The 22,950-nt window shown below is 46.1% G+C and overlaps 1 protein-coding gene across 1 annotated transcript in view; it reads left to right on the top strand.

Moving 5' to 3' along the window:
- TUBG1 (tubulin gamma 1) overlaps positions 1–22,401 on the top strand; it is a 197,387-nt gene extending 174,986 nt beyond the window's left edge. Inside the window, exon 11 of the mRNA XM_086924100.1 lies at positions 21,817–22,401. Coding sequence (XP_086780226.1) covers positions 21,817–22,014 — 198 coding nt within the window. The 3' untranslated portion in view covers positions 22,015–22,401. The remainder of the gene's footprint in view (positions 1–21,816) is intronic.
- The last annotated feature ends 549 nt before the right edge of the window (positions 22,402–22,950 follow it).

The raw sequence follows: 22,950 nt of genomic DNA, 5'->3' as shown, positions 1-22,950 counted from the left end.
ACATGGATAAATGTATGCCAATGGGCTGTTCCATATCGTGTGCTTATTTTGAAAAATTCAGTTGTTTTCTGCAATGGGCATTCACAAGGATTACGGGGTTTCAGCATGTCATGCATTATCTGGACGATTTTCTGTTTCTGGGGGCAGCCGGGGACACAGAATGTGCACAGGCTCTAGATGAATTTTGTGATTTGATGAGACAGTTTGGTGTGCCATTGGCACCAGGTAAGACTGTGGGGCCCTCAACTTCGCTCGAGTTTCTTGGAATAGAGCTCGATTCCGAAGAAGGTTGCTTCCGCTTGCCAGAAGAAAAAGTGCGGAAATTCAGGGCTTCCCTTGAAGCATGTATTAGAGTAACTAAGGTGAACTTGCATCAATTACAGCAGACTGTGGGGCAGTTGAATTTCGCCCTTAGAGTGATGCCAATGGCCCGCCCCTTTTCCCGCTCGATTGCACAAGCCATGGTCGGTCTTAAAGAGGGGCATCACCGCACGAGGCTCTCGGCCGAGATTCGCCAGGACATGCGCATTTGGTTGGCATTCCTGGCGGACTTCAATGGTCGGGTTGTCTGGACGAAGCCGGCGGTGTCCTCCGAAGAGTTGGGGCTGTGGACAGATTCGGCGGGGAGTATAGGCTTTGGCGCCATCTTTGGCAATCACTGGTCGGCTCGAGTGTGGACTTACAAGTAACATTGCTTTTCTTGAACTGTTCCCTATTCTGGTGGCTTTGAAGACATGGCCTGAGGGGTTTAGGGATCACTCGGTGGTGTTCTGGTCTGATAACATGACCGTGGTTGAGTGTATCAATAGTCAGGCAGCACGATGCAAGTGGATCCTGAGGTTGCTCAAGGAAATTGTTTTGCTATGTATGCAATTGAACGTGCTCTTTAGAGCGAGGCATGTGCCAGGGGTACTGAATCAGGCTGCTGATGGCTTTCTCGTTTCCGTATGCAGGCCTTCTGGGGTTTTCTGCCCACAGCGGACCCGGTGGCGGCACCATTTCCCGAAGCTCTCTGGTCTCTCGGTGCCCCGAACTACAAAACCTCGTGGGAGAGAGTTCTGCACCCAGGACAAGGAAGGCATATGAAGGGGCGTTCCGTTCCTATTGGTCCTTTTTGGGTTCAGCTAGGGGAGAGCTTTGGGGTCAGGAAGAATTTGTCATAAAGTTTTTACTGTCTCTACGCAGGGCAGGCAAATCGGTGGCCACGGCCCAGAGGCATCGGGCTGCCATTTCCTTCATGGCGCGGGCTCATGGTATCCAGGACCCTACAGCGTCTTTTGTGGTACAGAAAGCGCTGCGTGGGTGGCAACGCCTTGAGGGTCGCAGAGTAGATGAAAGGCACCCGATAGGTCTGGATAGGTTGGCCCTATTACTGTCCGTACTCCCTGCTACTTGTTCATCCCAGGCGGAAACAGTGTTATTCCGGGCCGCTTTTGCATTAGCATTTCATGGGGCTATGCGGGTAAGCGAACTGGTGGCAAAGAATAAGCAGGATACGGGGGGTGGACTGTGCCGAGAGCACATTCAAGTAAAGGGGGAGACGATGATTGTCTCGTTTGTCAGGTCCAAGACCGATCAAGGCGCGATCGGGGATAGTGTAGTAGTCCAGCGGATCCCCGGATCTCCCATGTGCCCGGTTGCATGCGTCGAGGAATATTTGGCGCAGAGGGCGGCATCATGGGGAGGGACCTTGCTGAGGCATGCAGATGCCACCCCACTGACGAAGTTTCAGTTCCAGCGGGTGCTTGCAATGGCAATCTCGGCCGCGGGCCTGAACCCGGCCGAGTTTGGGACTCATTCCTTCCGGATAGGGGCTGCTACAGAGGCTACAGCCAGGGGTCTGAGTGTTGAAAAAGTGAAACAGTTGGGGCGTTGGTCCTCGAATTGTTACAAAAGGTATGTGCGGTTGCACATGTTGTGAAGCTGATATCATGTACTCACGCTTCTTGTTTTTGTTTGGTTACAGTTTCGCAAACCTACGAGGCGGGGCGGACTGTGCAGTCGGCCCGACACCTTGGAACCAGCGGTCAGAGATCACCGGCTGATGAAAGAGTGGTGTGGGTCGTGGGCCACTCATACGTGAGGCGTGCCGGGGACGTATTCAAAGCAGGTGACATGATTCACACAGCTGGGGAATACGGGTACAGGGTGACCTTCTACGGAAGGGGCGGGCTCTGTATTGACCAGTTTCAACCTTTTCTTGAGGGTTTGTTAGGGCGGACAAGGTCACCGCCAGCTATAATCATAGTACATCTTGGGGGCAATGATTTGGTGACCACTGGTAGACGACTACTTCTCGAGGCGATACTATCCACAGTAAGTTGGTTGGCGAGGAGGGTTCCAGGGTGCACAATTGCATGGTCCCATATGATTCCACGAAAGGTGTGGCGGGGGGCTAATTCAGTGTCTGCTATAAATCATTCTGTGAAAAAGATTAACAACAAGCTTGGTAGACTGTTCCGTACCAGTACTTTGCATTCGATTCCTCATGGTTGTATCAGGGGGGACAATATGTATCTAGAGGATGGGGTCCATTTGTCCCGGGTGGGGAATTCTTTACTAATAGGAGACCTCGTAGCTTGGTTAAGGAGTTTGCAACATGACCTTTAGGTAGGAGTTTTTGTGGGGGGTCCGGATAGCTGGTCAACTATCCGGCCTGTGGCGGTAAGGTCATGATCGGTGAGCAGTCATTGGAAGATCCCTAGGGGGGGGCGTCACCCATTACGGATGGGAGCGCCCGGGGGGAGGTGGCCATTGGCCCCTCAACGGGGAGGCGGTCCCTTCTAAGGACGGGACGCCTAAAGGAAAGGGAAGGCGGTCAAGGCCCCTCCCTGGATAGGAGGGGCTACGGGCCCCTCCTGGGAATTTCCCGGGGCCAGGACATCTGCGACGGCAGATGTGGTAAGTTGTGTAGGGTGGGGAGGGGGGTCTACGCTACCTTCTAGACACCTCACACGAGTCCTCGGACGACCACGTACATGGCGTCGAGTTAACAGGGGCCCCCGTCAAGACAAGGGAAATTGGTATGGCACACGAGGTGAAGTCCTCTGTGCGACCGCCCCTCACAAGTGAAGGGGGAGTTCTGGTTTAGGGATCTGACACCGGTTACGACCTTGCCGTTGGCCCTTAACGTTAGGATGTACAATTTCAATTTGAAATGCATTTTTGTAAGGATGTTAGTATCGGCTAGGAGAACCTTTGTATTAGATATATGTTAAGGTTAGCCAAACATCGTAATGTGGATATGAAATTGTACATGATATGAAACTGTTATTTTAATGTTTTGATTTTGTTTCATATTTTAATAAATACGGCCGGGAAGGGTAACTCCCTTCCCGCCTTCCAAAAGTTCAAGAACTGTTTCCGGTTTCCCAATTCTTGGGGATTGTGTTGAGAGGGGGTGGCGGGTATCTCAGCCATATGGAAAGGGGCGACCAATCGGTCCCCCCGAACGTATGGTGGAGTACCCCGATCCCCCCGGGAAGCCATTTTGGGCGGGAGGCGCGTCTCGGCTGGTATGCCCGAAGCGGCATAGCCGGGGCGCGCTTTTTCCCGCCCAAGAGTGGGTTGTCCTAGACACCGAAGCCATCCGCCACGCCCAGGGAGGCGGAAGGGGGCGGGTTCACGCCCGCCCCGAGAAGAATAAAAGGAGCCACAAGCCAAGAAAGCATCCTCTTGTTCCTGTGCTCTGAAGCTGCACCTCCTCGCTGCACGTGAGCTCGAGACGGAACGAAGAGCCATTTTTGAACCCACCCACCATCCCCTGAAGACAGCAAGTTGTTGTGGTATAAAGTTCGTTTTTTCGTAGTAGGTTTTTCTTGCAGGTTGTTTCTGAATAAAGTTTATGATTCGGTTGCAATAAAGTGGATAATTCTGTGCGTATACTTTATTAAAGACTTTCATCAGAGTGATTAGTAATGTTTAGATGTTTTAGGTAGAGACGTGATCCGTTTTAATTAGGTATGTCTCTTGTTTTTTTTTTAGTCATTGATCTTGTCGTATTTATTGTTTGGTCGGGCGGTAAGGTCATGATCGGTGAGCAGTCATTGGAAGATCCCTAGGGGGGGGCGTCACCCATTACGGATGGGAGCGCCCGGGGGGAGGTGGCCATTGGCCCCTCAACGGGGAGGCGGTCCCTTCTAAGGACGGGACGCCTAAAGGAAAGGGAAGGCGGTCAAGGCCCCTCCCTGGATAGGAGGGGCTACGGGCCCCTCCTGGGAATTTCCCGGGGCCAGGACATCTGCGACGGCAGACGTGGTAAGTTGTGTAGGGTGGGGAGGGGGGTCTACGCTACCTTCTAGACACCTCACACGAGTCCTCGGACGACCACGTACATGGCGTCGAGTTAACAGGGGCCCCCGTCAAGACAAGGGAAATTGGTATGGCACACGAGGTGAAGTCCTCTGTGCGACCGCCCCTCACAAGTGAGGGGGGAGTTCTGGTTTAGGGATCTGACACCGGTTACGACCTTGCCGTTGGCCCTTAACGTTAGGATGTACAATTTCAATTTGAAATGCATTTTTGTAAGGATGTTAGTATCGGCTAGGAGAACCTTTGTATTAGATATATGTTAAGGTTAGCCAAACATCGTAATGTGGATATGAAATTGTACATGATATGAAACTGTTATTTTAATGTTTTGATTTTGTTTCATATTTTAATAAATACGGCCGGGAAGGGTAACTCCCTTCCCGCCTTCCAAAAGTTCAAGAACTGTTTCCGGTTTCCCAATTCTTGGGGATTGTGTTGAGAGGGGGTGGCGGGTATCTCAGCCATATAGATATACCTATATTTAACACCCAACGAACACAAAGATCCTTTACTTTTAATAGGAAACTCTTATTAGATGAAATATATGCGAAACAAGTAATGGATTGGGCTCAGCAATTTTTCGACCTCAATAGAGGCTCTACATCTTATGCAATGGTATGGGATTGTTTCAAGGCAGGATTACGAGGCGAAACCTGTAGCTATAGTTGGAGTATACAAAAGAAAAGAAAAAATATAATGACACAACTAATACAAGACCTAATCAATGCAGAACACAATTTAATGCGTGATATTAGACTACATCGAGATAGCGAAACTTCACAAAACGAAGTTGCGAAGCATAAAGCTAAGATAAATGGGGTCTGGAGTCAGGATATAGCACAACAATATAAGACCTTTCGTGCAGAAAGATATGAATATGGGGAAAATGTGGGTAGATGTCTAGCTCAGAGAATGCGTGGGAGACAGACTATACAGCGCATAAATTCTATAGAAAATAATCAGGGAACTCTTATCGAGTCACCAGAGGGGATCCTGCAGGTCTTTTATGAGTATTATACAAATCTTTATACCCAAGAAGATTTTTCATCTGATTTACTTGACCAATATATAGATAAATTGGAACTGTCCCAATTAGATTTGGCACAACAGAAACAACTAGAGCTCCCAATTACAATTTAAGAACTTGAGACCTCCCTGAAGGAACTGGCCCTGGGGAAGGCTTGTGGCCCTGATAAACTTCCACTAGAAATCTATCAAATGCTATTCCCCATAATCAAGAGTGATATGCTCGCAACGTTTTTAGAAGCCCAAAATGGTTGTCCGCCGCCATCATGGGAAGATGCTAGCATTGCTATATTTCGTAAAAAAGATAAACCTTCGCATCTACCTGGGTCATATCGTCCCATTTCACTTATAAATGCTGATGCAAAATTATATTCTAAAATTCTTGCCAACCGACTGAGTCAAATTGTTCCAACTTTAGTTTCTGAACAACAACATGGCTTTCTCCCAGATCGTGGCACGATCAATCATGTACACCAACATTGCAACATTCAACATTGCAATCATTGCAACATTAGATTATGCTACCGCAAATCATATGGATGTTGGACTGGTGTTTTTAGACGCAGAGAAAGCGTTCGATCGCGTTTCATGGGCATTTTTGTGGGCGATTTTGGGGAAAATGGGATTTGGATTACGATTTAGATCTGCTTTACAAATTATGTATAGACACCAGAGGGCTATCTCAGGACAAGTCAATGGCCGTCAATATCACGCGGGGCACACGACAGGGGTGCCCCTGCTCACCTCTTCTATTTGCTATTTATATAGAACCATTGCTAAAGGCATTAATGTAATCCCAACATATACAACCCATGGTTTTGCCTGGAGGTGATATACGGGTGTTAGCTTACGCCGACGATATCGCAGTAATAACATCTGACCCGGAATCTGCATTAATTGAAATAGAAAATCTGACTCGTGAATTCGGCAATGTGGCTGGATATAAACTTAACAGTCAGAAAACACAGGTTATATGCTCAGCACTAATGTGCTAATGATAGCAGGGTTACTTTAGAGGCTAAATATTTAGGCATTAAAATTAGATTGTTACCTCAACAGTTAGTTATGGCAAACTGGTCAGATATATTAGTATCAGTTAAAAGTCAACTAGAGAAAATTGAATGTTTACATTTATCATTGGTTGGGAGACGTAATGTCTTAAAAATGACTATTTTACCGAAAGTTTTATATTATTTTCGAGCAATACCACTGGAGATATCCACATTACAATTGAGGAAATTGCAATCTATAACTGATCGATTTTTATGGAGTGGGAAATCTTCGCGGAGAGCATCTAAATTTATGACATTACCATTCTTAAGTGGGGGCTGGGGAGTTCCGAATTTTGCATTATATTATTTGGCATGTCTTATGCAAAATATTAAATATTTTTCAATAGGTGGAACTCCACCTACATTTGAAAGCCCAGATATTTTTTCTCTTCTACTAGCCCACAATCTCGGCAAATGCTACTTCGCTTTTTAGAACCTAGTTACTATAAAAGAACCAGATTTAAACTTATAATGTCCGCCTTTAAAGGATGGCGATCTATACGGAAGCTTATCTCATTGGGACGTATTAATTTTTATACTCCTTGTAATTCTATAGAAGTGCTTCCGGTAATATTCAGGGATCGCAATATGGGTATATGGCGGGAAAAAGGTATAACAGCCATTGGTGACATGGTTAAAAATGGTACAATTGCTTCATTCCAGGAGTTAAAAGATGAATATAGCCTCTCTCAACATGGCTTCTTTAAGTATTTGCAAATACGGAATTTTATTTATACACATCCAAATATTGTACCACTCTGTCATAATGAATTTATGGAAATACTTAAAAAACCAACACGCATAGGGATTATATATAACTATCTGTTAAATTTACAGTAGTATGATAAGGAACAGCAGGTATCAAAATGGTGTATGAGACTAAGCACATCTGTAGTACCCTTTCAAGAATCAATATGTATGGCCGATAAAATTATTTTATCTGCCAATCTATATTCACAGCATTATAAAACTTTATTTAATCTTTATCATACACCACTTAAAATGCTAAAATGGAGTAATGCAAATAACGGGAAATGCTATAATGTCAATGTGACTTGGCAGATATTATACATATATTTTCAGACTGCCTTATATTAAAACCGTTTTTTGTATCCATAGAAACATTTCTAGCACACATTACAAAATGCGATGTAAAAATCTCTAGAGAGATGATTATCTTTGGCTTATCAAATGATATTGAATTGTTTCTAGGTTATCAAGAAAATAGATATATTATATTCATGGCTATAGCTGTAGCTCGCCTTTGTATATCATCATTGTGGTTAAAACCTGAAGCACCTACATATGAAATGTGGCGAGCAAAGTTTTATAATATTTTTCATTTAGAATTTAATTTATATCGCATTAAATCAATTACGAAAAAGCGTAGAGGGTACAAAATATGGCAGACTCTGATAGATTATTTGGATCACTAGTTACTTCTATTCCTGCCATCAAATAAGACTAGCTGCTGTTTAGACTGTATTTATTTGATGCTAAAATCATCTCTATTGCTTTTATGTTTATTTATGCTAAATATGTAAATCACCAAGTTGAAATATTGACATGTTTATTTTTTCTATATATAGCTTTGAACTGAATCAATAAAAACATTTTTTTTTTTAAATAAAGGCTGATTTCTGGTTCAGGAGAGAGAACCTTTGTAAAGACAAAGATCTGCCACTGGTGTACAGAAAAGGTGCTGCGTAGAACATCTTTCCTCTCTAATCAGTTGTTGCCCTGTCTGCTACTTCTGTCACTCTCTGGCCTTAAGTATGTTTCACCTCCACCAATATTGATAGGAGATGAGATCTGCCTCTAAATTCCTTTGACACACCATCAGTAATTTTACAGCAGGGCTGTTTCCCTCCTTTTCTCCAATAGCCAAATCCCTTTCATCCTGAGGATGTTACAGGACTCTTTCTAGACTAAGAATCCCTCTTTTTAATCTAGTGCAAAAAACATAATCCGAATATGTATTGTCAAACATTTCTACTGCACACATCAACAAGGGTTGTATGGGGGATGCTGACTTTTTTTCACCAGAGAACCCACTATTAACTTAGTCAAAGAACAAGTGATGCTGCCAACCAATTCCAAAGCAGTACAAAAGGGGGTGGTGATGGACGGAGCATCTGAACCAATCAAACACTCACACCCAGTCAAAAGATCTGGGTTTAATCCATCACCGTTCTTTAGCCAACTCTGCCACCTCAGTTCAGACATGGCTATATGCAAATCAGTCTGACCCTGTGCCTCATGGGAACAGTCCAGCCCGAACTGCCAAACCATGCCTTTCTGGCATTTCAGCCGTCTTTTGTACCGCTTTTGGCTGGACAAAAGATCTTTTGACTGGGTGTGAGTGTTTGATTAGTTCAGATGCTCCGTCCATCACCACCCCCTTTTGTACCGCTTTGGAATTGGTTGGCAGCATCACTTGTTCTTTGACTTACTTTTGTCATAAAGAACTTACTTTTGTCATAAAGAACTAGAGTACATTTTGTATTTATTTATTAGAACTTTTGGTGAAGCAGCAGTAGAACACTGTAGAATTAACTGGCAGGCTACTGCTGTTGTTGGAAGTACGTTTTACTCAGCATGGCGGTTGTTTTTCTCACATTGATGAACACGATATTTATGAATTTATAAGAATATTTTTAGCATCTGGATCACCAACCATAATTTCCACAAGAAAATCATGAGAAAGCGGTTTTCTCTCAAACATGGTTTAACAAATCTTATCAAGGGGAGAAATCACTTTAGAACTGACCACAATTCCTAAAATGAGCATAGCACCTCTAAAAAATGATTGACATTGTTACTAAATCTGGTATGACTCTAATGATCCTTTTTGGGACCCTCATACCCAGCCATTCACCACAATGCACTTAGGTAGAACCAAAAAATTGCTGAACTTTATTAGCAATATGAAACCAGTGGGTTGTGTGTTAATAATCACCTAAAAATAATGCTATGAAAAACGCTGCATCCTGCAACAATTAGGTGAGTTTATTTCCAACCTTTTAGGGTTTGATTTATTTTTTTGATAATCAAGTTTATTGATTTAAAAAACTAACCACGAATTTACATTGGCAGCGAAATCAAGCACAATATCTGGATAATAAACAACCGTAAGGGAGATGACAGACTTGTGAATCATTCTTCAGGGTAAAGTCTTGCATCAGGTTATCACAAATCATAAAAACACACACCCCTTCGGACAATGGGTTGAACCATTTTCCCCAAACTTTCCAAATAGTTCAGGGCAGCCCCAGGCTTCAAAGAGGGGTTCCTCTTGAGTTCTGTACCAGATTACCCAGAGTCTGCACTTCCGCATTGTAGGGAACTTGGCCTGAGACCAGAGTGCCGCTAGGTCTTGTTTCACCACCACCACCGGTCCCAAAGAAGCGCGTGTCGGCCCGAGAGCCATCCAGGCTATCAAACCCACCTAGAATCAGATGTAATAGGTCGTGGGGCACCGTCCACCCCAGTGTCTGTGTGAGTTCCAGTTTCACACCCGCCCAGAATGGTGCCAAGGACAGGGCATTGCCAGATCATGTGATAGAAGTCCGCTGGGGCGTGATTGCATCACTTGCATGTCGGGAGGGCCGCTGAGGGGCTCTGTATAAACGCTCAGGGGTTAGGTATGCCATGTGTAGGTAGTAGAGTTGGACTAAACGTAACTTGAAGGAGGTAGTCAAGGTCTTTGGGGCCATAAGAGCATCCCTTCAGTCCGCATCCTCTAGGGGGCCCAACCAACCCTCCCAGTGGGCACGCAACTAATCTGGGGTTGCGGTCCATTGTTCACGAGGGAGGATAACTCCGTGACACCCCTCTACCCAGGTTCCCCATCATCACTTGGGCCTCGAGGGGGACTAAATTCAGGGAGGGAGGTGGGAGACCGAATGTGCACTCTAAGGGCATGCCTAGGCTGTAGATATTTATAAAATTAGGAGGAATGGAGGGAGTAGCGCTGCTGGAAGTCTGCAAAGGATCTGATGAGGTCCTCTAACCAGACGTCTCCAATAAGCGAGATCCCAATGTGGTCCCACCGACATGAGTCCCGGAGAGACTAGGCCTCTCGCAGCCAAGTATCATGCCACAGGGATGTCTGTCTAGTAAGTTTCCCACCCTATTTTGTGTGGCGCAGAGCCATTAGGACCGTTGTAGTGATGGTGGAGAAGGACTTGTGGTATGGAGGCCCCATACAAGTAGGCTTGGAGCTGTGGAAAGTCCAGTGATCGGAGGTCTTTCTGGTACGGCGGATCGGACCAGCCGCCCGCGAACCAGTCATGAAATACGATGAGTCTCGTGGACAGATAGTAATGGTGAAGATTGGTCACACCCATGCCTCCGTCATAAGGAGGTATGCGGCAGTGTGCCAGGGACATTCCACGCACCCCCTACACCCCCCCCCCCCATCCCCTCCCCCAATAAAAACTGGCTGAGGAAACCATCAATCTCACTGAACCAGCTCTCCGGGAGGTGAAAGGTAATATTTTGTAGATTATATAAAAAACAGAAACATCATTTTAAAAAGGGCACTTCTGCCACGGGGGTTAAGAGGAAGGGATTGCCATCTCCTGAGGTCCGCCTTGACCTTGGTAACCAGGGGCGTAATATTCAGGGCCCATTCAAGTTCTGCAAACAGGGCGGCCCAGGGTACTTGAAGGACTGCCTACGCAGAGGAATAATCGAAGCAGGCACGGGACGGGTGGAGGGGAACCAGAGTGGATTTCGCCAGGTTGAGCTGAAGGCCAGAGACCCGTTCAAAGGCGGAGATGGCGCCCAAGCACCATGGGCTGGAGTTCTCTGGGTCTGCCAGGAAAAGGAGGACGTCGTCTGCGTAAAGGGCAGGCTTGCCTACCTGAAAAGGGTCCCAAGCCCAACCCCCGATGCGGGGATCTGGGAAGTATGAGAGAGGCCAGGGGCTCCATCGCTAGCGCAAATAAGTGGCGAGAGCGGACAGCCTTGGCGAGTGCCCCTATGGATGGGAAATACCTCCGAAAGCTCATCATTAATTAGGACCCTCGCTTTAGGGCTGGAGTATAAAAGACGATGAGGCACCGAAACAGAAGACTGAAACCGAACATCTCTAGCACGTCCTCCAGATAGCTCCAGTCAACCGTATCAAATGCTTTTTCAAAGCGAATGAAATGCAGGGCCAAATACGGAATGAGATGGTAACGGTGTGCAGGGGCGAGGTGGAGAAGGCGTATGCAATGCTGGGTACCCCGGGCAGGCATGAAAGCACATTGGTCTGGGTGGACCAAGTCATGCAAGAGAGGGCAGAGACGTTGGGCCAAGACAGTGGCAAAGATTTTCACCTCGGTGTTGATGAGGGAAAGTGGGTGATAGTCCGCACAGACAAGGGAAGGTGGTTGTATCTTTGGTAGGACCACAATCGTGGCCACGTCCGTCTCTGGGGGAAAGGACCATGTGTCCACCACATGGTGAAACAGATCTACTAAATGCGGAAACACATCGTTGTAGGTCCTGGAGTATTCCTGAGGATAGCCATCTGGCCCTGGCGTTTTACCAGAATGCAGGAGTGAAATGGCTCTGTATCTCCTCTCTGAGACCCCCCCGGAGAAGGCGGGGCAGTTGAGTACTTGTCTCTGACAACAATGCAGCCATGGAGGCTTCGGGAGGTCGGACCGCATAAAGATTAGCATAATAGCCCACAAAGGCTTGGGCGATAGCCCGAGAGGTGAAATGGTGGGTGCAGGCTGCATCGTGGACCTTGGGAATTATGCGGTTGGCTTTGGGGTATAAAACTAGGTTATGAAGTAATTTGCCATTTTTATCACCCAAGCCATTATATGCACGCCACTGAGTAGCGCCAGAGCATTTTAGGGGATTCCAGAGAGATCTGGCAGATCTCCTCACAGAGCAGTGCGAGCTGTCGGGCGGAGTCAGCACTTTCAGTAGAAGCCTGGGCTGTTTTCAACTGCACAGCGCGGGCCTCCAGCTGCACAAGGCGGGTGGCCTGAGCCGTGCGCTTCACATGGACCTCTAGCCACACCCAGTATAGTGGTCTTGCCGGCCTCCCACAATGTACCCGGCGAGGGGACCTATCCTGTATTGATCAAAAAGTATTGCCGCAGTTCCCGCCCGAGGGATTCGACGAGTTCCGCATCTTGCAGAAACCAAGCGTTCATCCGCCAAGTCATACAAACTCCACCGGGGGAATTCCTGAGCCGTAGGGAGGCAGGGGAGTGGTCCGAGATGCCTCGGGGCAGGATAGTAGCCCCGGACACCAACTGACAGTCGAGGGTAGGCAACAGGAACAGGTCAATACGAGAGCGAGTATGGTGGGCCGCCGAAGTAGGATTATACTGTTCCCGGCGGTTCCAAACCCTCCAAGCGTCGCAGAGACCCAGGGCAGAGGACCAATCAGAAAGGCGCTTAGCAGAGGCAAGACAGGACGCAGAGTGAGCACCTGTCGTGTCGCGAGGAGGTTGCATGACGGCGTTGAAGTCGCCTCCGATGACCGTCAGACCCTGAGGAAAGGTGGAGACTACGAGCATGGGATGCTAAAGGGTAGAGGGCATTGTGGCGGGGGTAATATAAACACACAAGAGATTAAGAAGATGCCCCTCGATCTTGCCAGTCAGGGCCACATAGCGGCCCTGTGCGTCAGCCTCAATCTGTGTCAAAGTAAAGGGGAGACCCCTGCGACTCCATATGGCCACTCCCCGGGAGCCCTGTGTGAAACTAGAATGCCAGACCCTGTCGGACACATAACTGGCGAGGAAGGTGCACTGAGTTCCCAGAAGGTTTCTTTCCTGTAGAAAGAGGATGTCTGGCACCTAGCGTTGGGCGCTGCAAAGAACTGCGGTTCGTTTTATTCGGTCTAGTAGGCCATTGACGTTCCACAACAAAATGTGGAGGGGTCTACTTAAGGTGGACATCATCAGAGTGGGTATTGTGTGTGGGGGACAGTGCGGGTAGACCCGGGTCCCAAGAGCGGTAACATCCCATAGCCGGTGCACGGGGATTAAGTTTGTGCGGTCTGATAAGTCTCATGCCATCATTGATGACGTGTGTGCACAGAAAGCTGCCATGAAAAACAAAGAAGAGCGGACCAAAGGCAGCCAAAAACAATAATAAATCGGGAAACAACTGTCTTCCCACCCTCCCTTGCCCCCCAAAACCCCCACCCTACTCTTCTGAAATTGAAGCATCTGTCGCCCTGAAAAGGAAAACAACAAATCAGCAACACCAATGAGTCTGAGTGCCAAGTTAAAACGGTTAGCAGAACATGAGCGTGGCAGAGATGTACCCCTCCATGTAGACGGATATGATAATAGTTAGCAGCTGTAAAAACAGTTAAATAACAGGAATACAAGTAAGTCTGGGTGCTAAGCTAAAACAGTTAGCAGAGCGTGGTTGTGGCGGAGATGGACCTCTCCAGGTGTACGGATATGATAGTGTCATCAGCTGTAGGAGCAATTTAGGAAATAGTGTATGGACCCTATGCTGTTGGGCCCCTGTGTTCAGACTCCCTCGTCCTACATGGTTCCTCGAAGTGCGGGACTCCTCGACAAGTCGGAGTCTGATTTGGCAGAACGCAGTGTCTCAGAGGGGTCTAGGATGCGGCTCAGATCAATCAGGGAACCAGTCAAGCTGGGAGTTGCAGATCTCCGAGGTAATGCATTGGGAAGAGGCAGATGGGACACTGCATCCGGTGATCGGGAAGCTTCGCCGCAATGGTCACCCTTCTTGCGGGACATAGTACGGCGCCTCTGGGGCTTGGGTAGGATTGGGTGAGGTTGCATAGGCTCCCGCCGGGTAGGGAAGGAGACCAGTCAGGTCTGGAGAGGCCGCTCCTCCGTGAGCCAGGTCCAGCCCACTTGGGGGGTATCGAAGAAGAGTGCTGTGTCTTGAAAAACAACTTTGAGCCGGGCCGGAAAGAGGAGACCATAGCAAAGACCCAGATTACGGAGCTTCAGCTTGACAACATCGTAAGTTCGACTTTGGGCCTGTACCTCTTTGGTGTAGTCTGGGAAGACCATGATGATGCTGTTTTGGAAAGTCAGTGGACCCTGCGTCCTTTCCACCCTAAGTATAGCTTCGCTGTCCTGGCAGTTGAGGACTCTCAGGATCATGTGCTGGGCAGGAGCTCCAGGTGAAGGTCCGGGAGCCAGGGAGCAACGGGCACGTTCAATTGCGAACCAAGGGGAGAGGGACTCTTTGGGCATCAAGGATCGCACCAAAGTCTCCACAATCGTGTCCACATGGCCCTGTTCGGCCCCTTCGGGAAATCCTATGAGGCGCACTTTGTTCCTCCTCGACCTGTTTTACACGTCTTAGGCCCGACGGATTTCCGAGTTCTGAGTCTGGAGACTGGCACCATGGGTCTTGAGTTGGTCTATAGATTATCCTCAGCCGTGGAGATATGCAATTCCGCTTCTGAAATTCCGGCTGTGGCATTGCACTGGTCCTGACGAATAAGGGCCATGTCCAACCTCATCTCGCCAATCTTGTTTTGAACCGAGGCCTGCGATGCGCCAATTGCTTGGAGGATAGTGGAGAGTTCCGCCCCAGCGGGGGCAGGAGTATTGGACGCCCCCCCACTCCAGGATCCCGGTCGTGCGTGGTGTATTGGTCCATTTTTCTTTGGGTTTGAGGGGCATGGGTCTGCAGGGTGCGATTTCTGCCCATCGCCACAGAGGGTGAGGTCCTGCCACTTCACGGGCAGGGGAGGTAATCAGCAATCCCAGAGATGAGGGGAGGCGACACCCACACCGTTGATACTCTGGCCCGGGCGTCCAGGCCAACCCCCTCAGATCTCCGTGAACTTCCAGGGTAAACCAGTATACATCCGGGCCTCTCCCCCCTCTCCCTGGTCCGATGCCCTGGTCAATGAAGGGTGGCGCCCTCTCCCCGTCCCAAGAGGAGCGCAGTGAGCCGGCGATGAAGGGGCTCAGGAAGACAGACCGCTGACCCGCACCACGGCAGGCGATAGGCCAATGCAGGAGTCTGGCGCCGCTCAGTGTTGGTGGCCGAGGATGGACAGTAGGCTCCACTGGGGTGCAGACAGGTTCAGGAAGTGGGCAGCAGTAAATGCCGACAGCGAGCCCCGTACCGCCTGACAGCGATGGGCGGGAGCGGGCCCGCAGCAGTTAAGGTACTTCCAACTAGTGGAGAGGGCTGTGGGGAGGAGAGGAAGGGTCCGACCCCAAGGGGGTACGCCGCCAGCGGGGAGCCGATTCTGGGCAGAGACTCCCCTCTAGGGTTCGATTTAAAATGACAAGATTCAGTGCTTAATTTGTGCCGGAGCTTTCCGGTGCTCAGCACCGGCACATATTTTGCCGGGTCTATACAATTCTCCTCTGGCAGATCGATGTCCCGGTAATTATTGAAATAATTTCCTGCGCAGCGCTGCTCTCCCTCTGTGCCTGCTGCCTGGAATGTCTATTCGGGAGTCCCACCTTTGTCCAGGCATACTTGAAGATCGTCGTCATCACGTTAGTGATGTCACGTCCTGAGCAGTTCCGACCGTCCTGCCTCTCACAAAAATGTGTTTCATTTTCGCTGACTAATGGTTGCGAGCGGGTTTTAGGCTGAGCTGGGGGCACGTCAGGCTGGAAGTGTGCAGCAGGACAGCCAAAGTGCCAAGAAACGTTTTAAAATATACGACTTTTCTGTCCAGCATGAGTGAAATACTGAATACATATGAGCGCTGGCGCACACAATCAATACAGGTATCATTTTTGTTTATTAAATGTACTTTACTTTTTCATAAAAAGCAAAAGGAGCTGAATGTTAAAAAAAAAAAAGGTTTCCGGCATTTAGGCACGTTCTTATAATCTCCTGTACTGAGGGCTCGGTCTGCGCTTCTGATTTATTGTCTAAGCCTTGTAAAATCAGACGATGGTTGCCAGAGGGCAGGCTGCGCTTGAGTCTCATAGTGCACGTGCTGCTCTGCACTCATTCTGAGTCAGTTTGTGTTTTAGTGAAGTAACAAGTTAAAGCAGATTGCCTTCTGCTCGCACTAAGCCTGCCAAAATCTTTCTCTAATTCTGTCTGGCATGGTTTTGTAATAGTGACAAACGGTGGTAATACTTTTTTTAAGGGGCAACAAACAAAAATTCTCATCCCATTTTCTTTTTTTTTTTTACTCTAGCATCTTTGCAAATTTTCGGCTCCACTTGCGTGTGCAGGTATTGCTTTACTTGTTGGGAATAAATTAAATGACACGTGGAATTTAAAATACATCTTAAGTAGCTAACAATCTTAAATTTGAGATGAGGGGGAAACATCAATTCAAAACCTGCAGAGAAACAATGTGTTTAGGAAACATTAAATTACTATCAGGAACCTGGTATGAGATATTGCAGAACTCTAACAAAGAGATTTTCTATGTAAAGATTTAGAAAACCAAGCAAGCCTGAAACCATTTTTTGAAAAGTCACTCATACTGATATACAAAGAATGCTGACATAGTTTTCAAATTGGGTTTATGAAATAATCAACCCCCTTCCTAATTTCAGAATGTATAGAAGAAGCCTTTAATTTAGATTGGAGATTATTTTGCATAAGAAGAAAAAGCAGAAACAAGTGAATTTTGCAAAAGATGCTGACTTCTGTCAGACTTTCACTTGTTATTGCCTTACAGTTACTCTTGTTATGCATAATGAGTGAACTTGCCAGAAAGGTTTATCTGTAATTTTGTAACTCCAAAAATATGGAATTTTAGGTAAATCGTATGTGCAAAGCTAGAATTCATATATTTCTGCATTTTTGGGAATCTAGTGGCAGGGGAAGTAGGGGTTTACATAGACAGATAAGCATTGTGGATATTAGGCGTTCTGCAAATGCAATGTATTTTAAAAAAATGTGCACTACTCCATACATTTATGTAGATCTTCCCTCTATATTTTTTACTTTCATAGGAAACAGCACTTTTGGTGCTCATAGTAATGAATGGGGTTTGAGCTGCATACCATTGGTACCAGTATTTCCTGGATGCAGGAATATCACAATGTCCTGCACTGGGATCCCGACAGTGCCCTTAGAAATTGAGGGACTTACTGCAGGAATCAGTACACACAATTAACTGCCAGGCTAATTCCTTATTTTTCAGCTGCTTCCCAATTGAACATTTCACCAGAGTTAAACCTGTGCGATACCAGATTAGAAGACTTTGGGAATTCATTACTTGTCATTCCCTATTCGACTGCTATATTTGTTACCAGCAGAAATGAATATCACCCAGCCCCCAGAACGAGGGTCTTTGAGTTTTGAAAATGTTATAAGGGCAATTTGGCAGGTATTAAAGAGTATTAGTGAGGCCATATACAAACATGAATATGGTTCCTTATCTCTATATATTTTGAGAACAAAGTGGTAACTATACTTCAGTGTTATCCATTGATCCTTTCGGTCTGACTTCTGGTTAACTGCCAATGATTCCCCCATGCTTGCAGGCCATAACGTTCTGGCCCTTTTCTTTGCTTATGATACATTTCTGCTAGCTAAAATCAGGGCTGGTTTACTAAGACATGTTGACCGATTTGAATCTGTTTTGTAGGTTATATGGTCTTATAATTAATGCATCCAAAATCAAGCATATAACTTATTTCAGGGGGTCGAGGGGGTACAATAAGCTTGGGAAGGGACGTTTTGGAAAGGGTCAAGGAATTTACTATTTAGGGCTTCATCTGTCTGATTCTGGATCATGGGCCCCACAGATTTCTGAAAGCTCACTTTTCTTAACCCATAGAGCTGGGGCTATTCTTAGATTTTCTAAAAAGGCTCCCTGGTATCAGACTCTTCCAGCAGTGGAGATAGAGAAAGCCCAAACAAGCGGTATGGCACAGTGACAGAACTATGGGTCCACTGCCCTGCAGGTCAACTGGGAACTAGTGAGAACAACTTCATAAGAGCTTTAACAGTAATGGAGAGAGGCACCCCCTTAGTTCCCTTAACATTGGACCTGGAACATAAGCCTATATCTGCGCTCGCAACCCTAACGGCGGTACTTTGTTGGGTTCACTGATGGGCAATTAAGGAATTGCGAACCTTTAGAGAGGGCTTTGTTGATTTTCTCAGTATAAACAGCTCCAAGAAGATAAAGTGGTTGGCCTATGTCAACAGATAAGTGTATGACCTGGGCCCAGGTAATTTTTGGAAAGAGCCCTCCTCTTTCACACCTACTGTGGTTACTGTTGTCAAATCAAAATACTGGTAGGGAGTTGCTGTTCAGAATGAGTTCCCTAGTTCCATCAGCAGCTCCACAAGGCTTTTTCTATTGCATAAGACTGAGCCTTAGGCAGATAAATTCCCAAACTGTATCTGACTAGTATGTACAGATTCACATTCTTTGCTGTTTAGGTCCAGGACTTTGCTGATTGTTGTGTTTACATTAACATGGGATCCTGCACAGTCAGTGTCTACCTTGTGTCCGTCATGCGTGTTTTTCTATAAGACCGAGGAACAGTTGCTATTCTTTTGCCCAAAATATTCTAGAGCTAGGTGGATTGTGCCCTGTGTCATCTTCTGGGAATGACAAATCACACAAAGGCTTTCAGAATTTATAAACGTGATTCTACAAGTGTGAAAGTGCCTTCCCATATGTTACATTATGTTATGATAAATTGATTTATTTATCACACTAATCACCCGAGAGGGTATCCAGGCACTTGGGTAGTTGTGTAGGCGTGAGGTCCCAGAGGTGCTTATGTGAAGAGCCAGGACTTCAGCTTCTTGCGGAACTCAAGATGTGAGGAGGTGGCTATGATGTATTGAGGCTTGTGGAAGTGGGTGGAGCCTCTGGATGGAGTGGGCGTTCCCAGTCAATTATTGACCAGGGTGGCTTAGAGACCTCTGCGTCGTCTGCCACGGGCTTCGGACTCTACACTGTTCAGTAACTATCCGGGAATGCCCTTCTTTTTTTTTAGCTTATATTGGTTCATTATATTCTACTTGGGAGTTGCACATCGAATTTTCCCTACCAAATCTAAACTAAGACAAGCCTCTAGCGGTAACCTAGACAAATGTACAGCATATCATATTTTTACGTATTTGATCACAATATATCAAAAAGTATATTAATATTCTTTAATAAGTTCTATCCCTGGTGTGCCGTATATTAAATAAAACAACTCCAATAGCCCCACCATACGTGGTGACCGATTTATCCAGCAAGTCTCGTGCTTTAATTCAGTCGGTTCCATTAATACAGGTTTATTTGTCTCTTCTGACCAAATGTCCAAAGTAAGTGGTGTTAGGTTTTTCTAGTACTGCAGCTATCACACTGCAACAAAACTCCTTTTGGCACAAGTGAAAAATCTATAATCTCGCTTATAGATGCTGCTAGTGATAGGCTACGAGTGTTGTCACTGTTTTTTTGCACAAACCAGTTTATTCTATTAAAAATAATTTGCCAGAAATAAGATATAAGATCCTATTTCCATCGTGTCCAACTCCTCTACTACACTTTATGCAGTCCTTCCACTGGTTAATGCTCACCAACGTCTTGTCCAGGTTTCCGTACATTTTCAGAAATGTTCTGGAGTGTAGAAACCGTAGTAGTCCTATTTATTGTAAGTGTTTCAATTGTTTAGTCAACGTTGACCAGGCTAATGCCAGTCTCTGGAGGGTGGTTGAATAGGATGGGGATCTCTTACAGGTTAATCTATCAAAAAAGGAATTAGTAAGTACATAGAACATGGCTCCAGAAGGATTTGTGTCGAGACAGGTCTTGCGGTTTTAGAACCTATTTGAAGCATTCAGAAGTTGGAGGGAGCGTCGTCTGTCTTTATGGGAAAGGTGAATTCTATCAGAAATGATTGTGTTATGAAAGCTAGTATGTTTATTTAGATCTTCGCCTCTACAGTTCGATGAAAGGGGTTCTGTGCCCTTAGAGAAATTGCAGATAATTAGTATGAAGAAGCTCACTTGACGAGGATGGGACGAATTTGTCAAACTACCAGAATTATTATGAGACGTTTGTATTGAGACTGATCGCTGTTGTTTTCCTAGCTGTAGACAGAGAAGACAGGGCAGCTCTGAAATGCAGGCATCCTTTGTTAGACTAGATACGACCCTAGCAACGCGTTTTAGAGCATACCTTTCCTTCAAATCTGGAGTCGAGCAAGTAATTGTTTTGGTGTGAATGTGAGGAAATGATCAGACCAAGTCAACGGAATTAGACAGATATGTAAGGTATTAATCGAACCCAGGTTCGTGTATGCCTTCAGTAAGTGTGGGAAGAAGGAAAGCTACTTTTAGCAAGCTGCAAGGTACCTACGTCCTTTCTAAAAGATATTCCCGATGGAAAAATGTACAGCGCAACAATTCGCTCAGATTGGTAGAACATCAAAAATGTATGTGTAGATGACTGAGTGCAAAACCTAATTTAAAAAAAACTACAGATCTGGGAGTAGGACCCTGTGGTTAAGATCAAAAACATGTGGGCAGATGAACTGGGTTTCGAAGAGGCAGTAGATTAGAATATAAACGGGGTTTACTTTACTTACGTTCAGATTCTTAAATCGTACAGTGTCAGCGCCAGCCACTAGGTGGCATCACTGGATCATTTTCTTTGTCAAGTACAGCAAAGCCTTGCAAATTCTTTCTCTGCAATATGCCGGTAAGGAACCAAAGGTTTTGTACACTTTGCCAGCTGCAGGGACTGTTGTATTAATTAGAAGGAATATAAATCCTCTGTGTAGGAACTGTACCTTAGGTGACTGTATAGAAGAGATCATTCGATCTTTATTTTTGTAAAAGTGGTCATGCCCTGAACCAAAAACCCACAATACCAAGTGATGACAATTTGTTCAGTGGATAGGGGTGTTGCCTTTATTTGATGAAGGCCAAAAGAAAGCTTGTGATCTATGGATGTTGCTCGGTCTGGATGTTGCTCGGTCTGGGTGCTGTGCATAGTGTGCGCTTTGGCACTAACCATGCTTGGCTCAATTTTTCACTTAGGGCACAACACTGATTTCACGCAGATTGCGCTTGGCCTCAGATTTTAATGTTCTGGGTTATTTCCCTCATAGTCTATCTATGGGAAATGGTGTGCACAAAATAGTGCTATGAAATGGAACTGTGCACAAGCACTGTCTGAGACGGTTCTCATTGGTTATTCTCCATTGCATGCCGCAAAACCTAGGACTGTTGCAAAACCACCAGAGAACTCGTGCCAACTGTTCTAGCCTCTTTGAACACTGCTTTTTAATCCGCCACTTTGACTAAGGCTGTATGTGTTTTGTTCTCGAGTTCTTAAATTTGGAAAGAAAGAGCAGCTGTGACTGGTGGTTTGCCAGAGGTGAATGGTTGCAACTTACAAGCAGGAGGCAGGGGACCAGTGGAGTGAGCAGGCTGATTTTGATGACCCTTGCAGTCTGTCCTTCTCTGGGACAGAGTTTTGAAAGAATTCACATTATACTTGACTCCTGCACTTCTCTTGCAGTTATTTGAGCGGACATGCCGTCAGTATGACAAGCTGAGAAAGCGAGAGGCCTTCTTGGAACAGTTCCGAAAAGAGGACATCTTCAAGGATAACTTCGATGAGCTGGATGAATCGCGAGAGGTGGTCCAGCAGCTTATCGATGAGTACCATGCAGCCACCCAGGCCGAGTACATCTCCTGGGGTACGAAGGACAAGTGAGCAGCAGGCCTTACTACTCTTTGACGGTGACAATCTCTATGTAAACCTACAGGCACTTCCCCCTCCAGTGGATGTGTGTCATGTATTTGAGTGGTTTGTTCGCCCCTAAATAAGGTTATATTAAAGAACTGTCCTCTGAGGTCGTCGCATTGCACGACTTCTGTCCCACTACCGGCCATAGTTGTTTGCAGATGCGAGGGACATTTGTGGTCACCAGGGTCAAGTTGAATCATTGTTTTTTTATCCTTCACTGTGTATAGTACATGATCAGGTGTGTCCGTCAGGTCAGTGTCTAGCTGCTGTCATACAAGGTCATTTTAACTAACAATATCTTTGAATGAATATATTGTAAAAAATAAAATTTTATTTTTGGAAGTGAAAAAAAAATCTTTGGATTCTTTTATTTACCTACAATCATAGGCACATGCATTTCCTGTGGGAGTGGTGCTGATAGCCACATGGTTACTGGATATGCCTGTTTTTGGGCTTGATGCCTGAAAGTGTCACTTAGCTAATCTGACTGCTGTGAAAGAGTGACTCATACACCGCTCAAATGATGAAACATGCAACAGAAAAATGAAACTGGCCTCGGTCTCACGAATGGACACACTTTCTGCAAACATTTACGGTTCTTTGTGGAATGAGGACGTGCCAGTGCTCAGGCTGTGTGGCAGCACTTTGAGGTCTTAGGTTAACTGGCATCTAAAGAGAGCTCTGTGCTATGGTCCCCACCCCATCTTTTAATGAACTGGTTGTTAAATTCATTATGCAGGGTTTTTTAGTCTCTTAAGTCCGTTTATTGTTGGCATATCCTTTTGAAATAAGTCACAACTACAGCAAAACAAAAATTTAAAGTACTTCACTTCTAAATACAAACTTAAAGGTACCCCTAGGCTATAAACTTCTGAATCACTTGAGGAAAGCAAATCTGTGACT

This window comes from Lissotriton vulgaris, chromosome 5 (assembly GCF_964263255.1).
Source record: "Lissotriton vulgaris chromosome 5, aLisVul1.2, whole genome shotgun sequence".
Classification (NCBI taxonomy): Eukaryota; Metazoa; Chordata; class Amphibia; order Caudata; family Salamandridae; genus Lissotriton; species Lissotriton vulgaris.
This window is presented reverse-complemented; position numbering and strand designations above follow the sequence as displayed.